Consider the following 1,725-nt stretch of genomic DNA (forward strand, 5'->3'; position numbering starts at 1 on the left):
ATATATATGTATATGTGTGTGTGCGTCGGCGTACTCTCTCTTGTCAAACGTCCTTTAGGCGTCGCGCCAAGTAAGGGGTTCTACTTTTTTCTTGCTCAATTATACATCTTGAATATTTTCTATAAACGTTCAGGTATATGATTGGGTATCACACAAAACCGTTTGTATCTGGAAGAAGGAGCAGGATAAGCTAAAAGCGAAGAGACTAACACATAATTCCGGTCCGAGGGCTCCAGTTGTACTTGACGCGGAGTCTCAAGCCAGCCCAACGGTTGAGGCTCCGCACTGCCAGTCATACACTACATTTACGGAAGCCACTACACCTACCAAAGCCAAGACTGTGGCTCGTACAAACTCTGATACCACTCTAACGACTACGCCCGTGTCGCCTAAAGCACAGCGCTCGGTGAGCGATAACTTGAAATCGCACACAAGTGCTTCGGCAGCTCTTGAGGGGGCTAGGGAACCAACGGTGATAGGAGGTGCCATGTACGCGTCTAGCACACTATCAAGCGATCCCCATGCGAGAATTACTCTGACTAAACCTAGTGCTATAACACCTCAGTGGCCGAAGACAACCCCGATACCCCACTCAAGAGTAGAAACCAGCTCCTTTGTGCGTAAAGATGTACACAAACTACAAGCAAACATAATCGAGGACGTGGTATTGGATGGATCGGGATCCGACACTACATCCGTAGCAAACTTTTATAAACAATATAACCAGCGCATAAACCCTGATGCTCCTGATAAGAAGCCAGAGGGTATCAACCTGTCGGCGAAAGGCCACCCTAGAATCACCGCGAACCCGAACGCGGCTGCTGATACCAACACGCATACCCAGCAATATGTTGACCTAGATTTGGTCACGGAAACGAGTGAACATGTGCCGGTCAAAAGTGCGGGCTCTGACGGAAGTGTACGCACACCCTCACCCATACGTACCAGCCGGCAAGGCAGACACAGGCGAATTATCAGCGACAGCGATGACTACGGGGATGCAACGAAACGAACACTACAGAACGATGGAGGGGAATCGAAACGCCACAAGCACAGCAAGAGCGGAAGCCCACGGGCGAGTGTATTACCGGGTGTAGGGATCACGACGGACAACGCAGCAACCACGGCACGGTCACGTACAAGTACACAGCCCAGTGTGCAGTCAGACCCTCTCCCGGCACCAGCGTCTTTTGTAAAGAAACAGGCGCCTGGGGAGACACCCAGGCCGCTTGTGAGCCGTGGGGAGTGTGTGGATATCACCCAGAATGATGACCAAGACCTATCGACAGAGCGGGCAGCTGGTGTAACAGGGATGTTGGTGAGTTCGCAACCCAGAGTACCAGCTACTAGAACGAGTGCCAGACCACTGACAACCACAGTCAAAGACGTGCTTAGCAGTACGAGCGGCTCTAAGAGTTTGGAGAGCGGCATCTCTGCAGGTTCGTTAGAAGACACTGTATCCGGTACTAAAGACAGCGCTGTAGCAACACGAGATACAAGGGAAGAGACTATGGATGAGACAGGCCATCACGGTATGAAATGCAGTGTTGGTATAACGGGACCGCTTCTTTGGCACAGTTGCACTGGCCGCATGTGTTCGAAGGCACACGGGTGCAAGTTCACTTCAAAATCATGATTAGCCTTTTCGCGACTTGTCTTCTGATGTGCAGTTGTATGATCATGTGCGAATTTAGCAAACTATATATAAATATATATATAGATAGT

General features: G+C 50.1%; 1 protein-coding gene across 1 annotated transcript; it reads left to right on the forward strand.

Moving 5' to 3' along the window:
• Nucleotides 1–133: 133 nt before the first annotated feature.
• Nucleotides 134–1,532, forward strand: SARC_15482 (hypothetical protein; the record flags this gene model as incomplete). The annotated part of the gene is made up of 1 exon (XM_014290396.1): nucleotides 134–1,532. A coding segment is annotated over one exon (1,399 nt), but the record flags the coding sequence as incomplete, so codon positions are not given.
• Nucleotides 1,533–1,725: the final 193 nt, after the last annotated feature.

Source organism: Sphaeroforma arctica, assembly GCF_001186125.1.
Source record: "Sphaeroforma arctica JP610 unplaced genomic scaffold supercont1.6178, whole genome shotgun sequence".
NCBI lineage: Eukaryota > Ichthyosporea > Ichthyophonida > Sphaeroforma > Sphaeroforma arctica.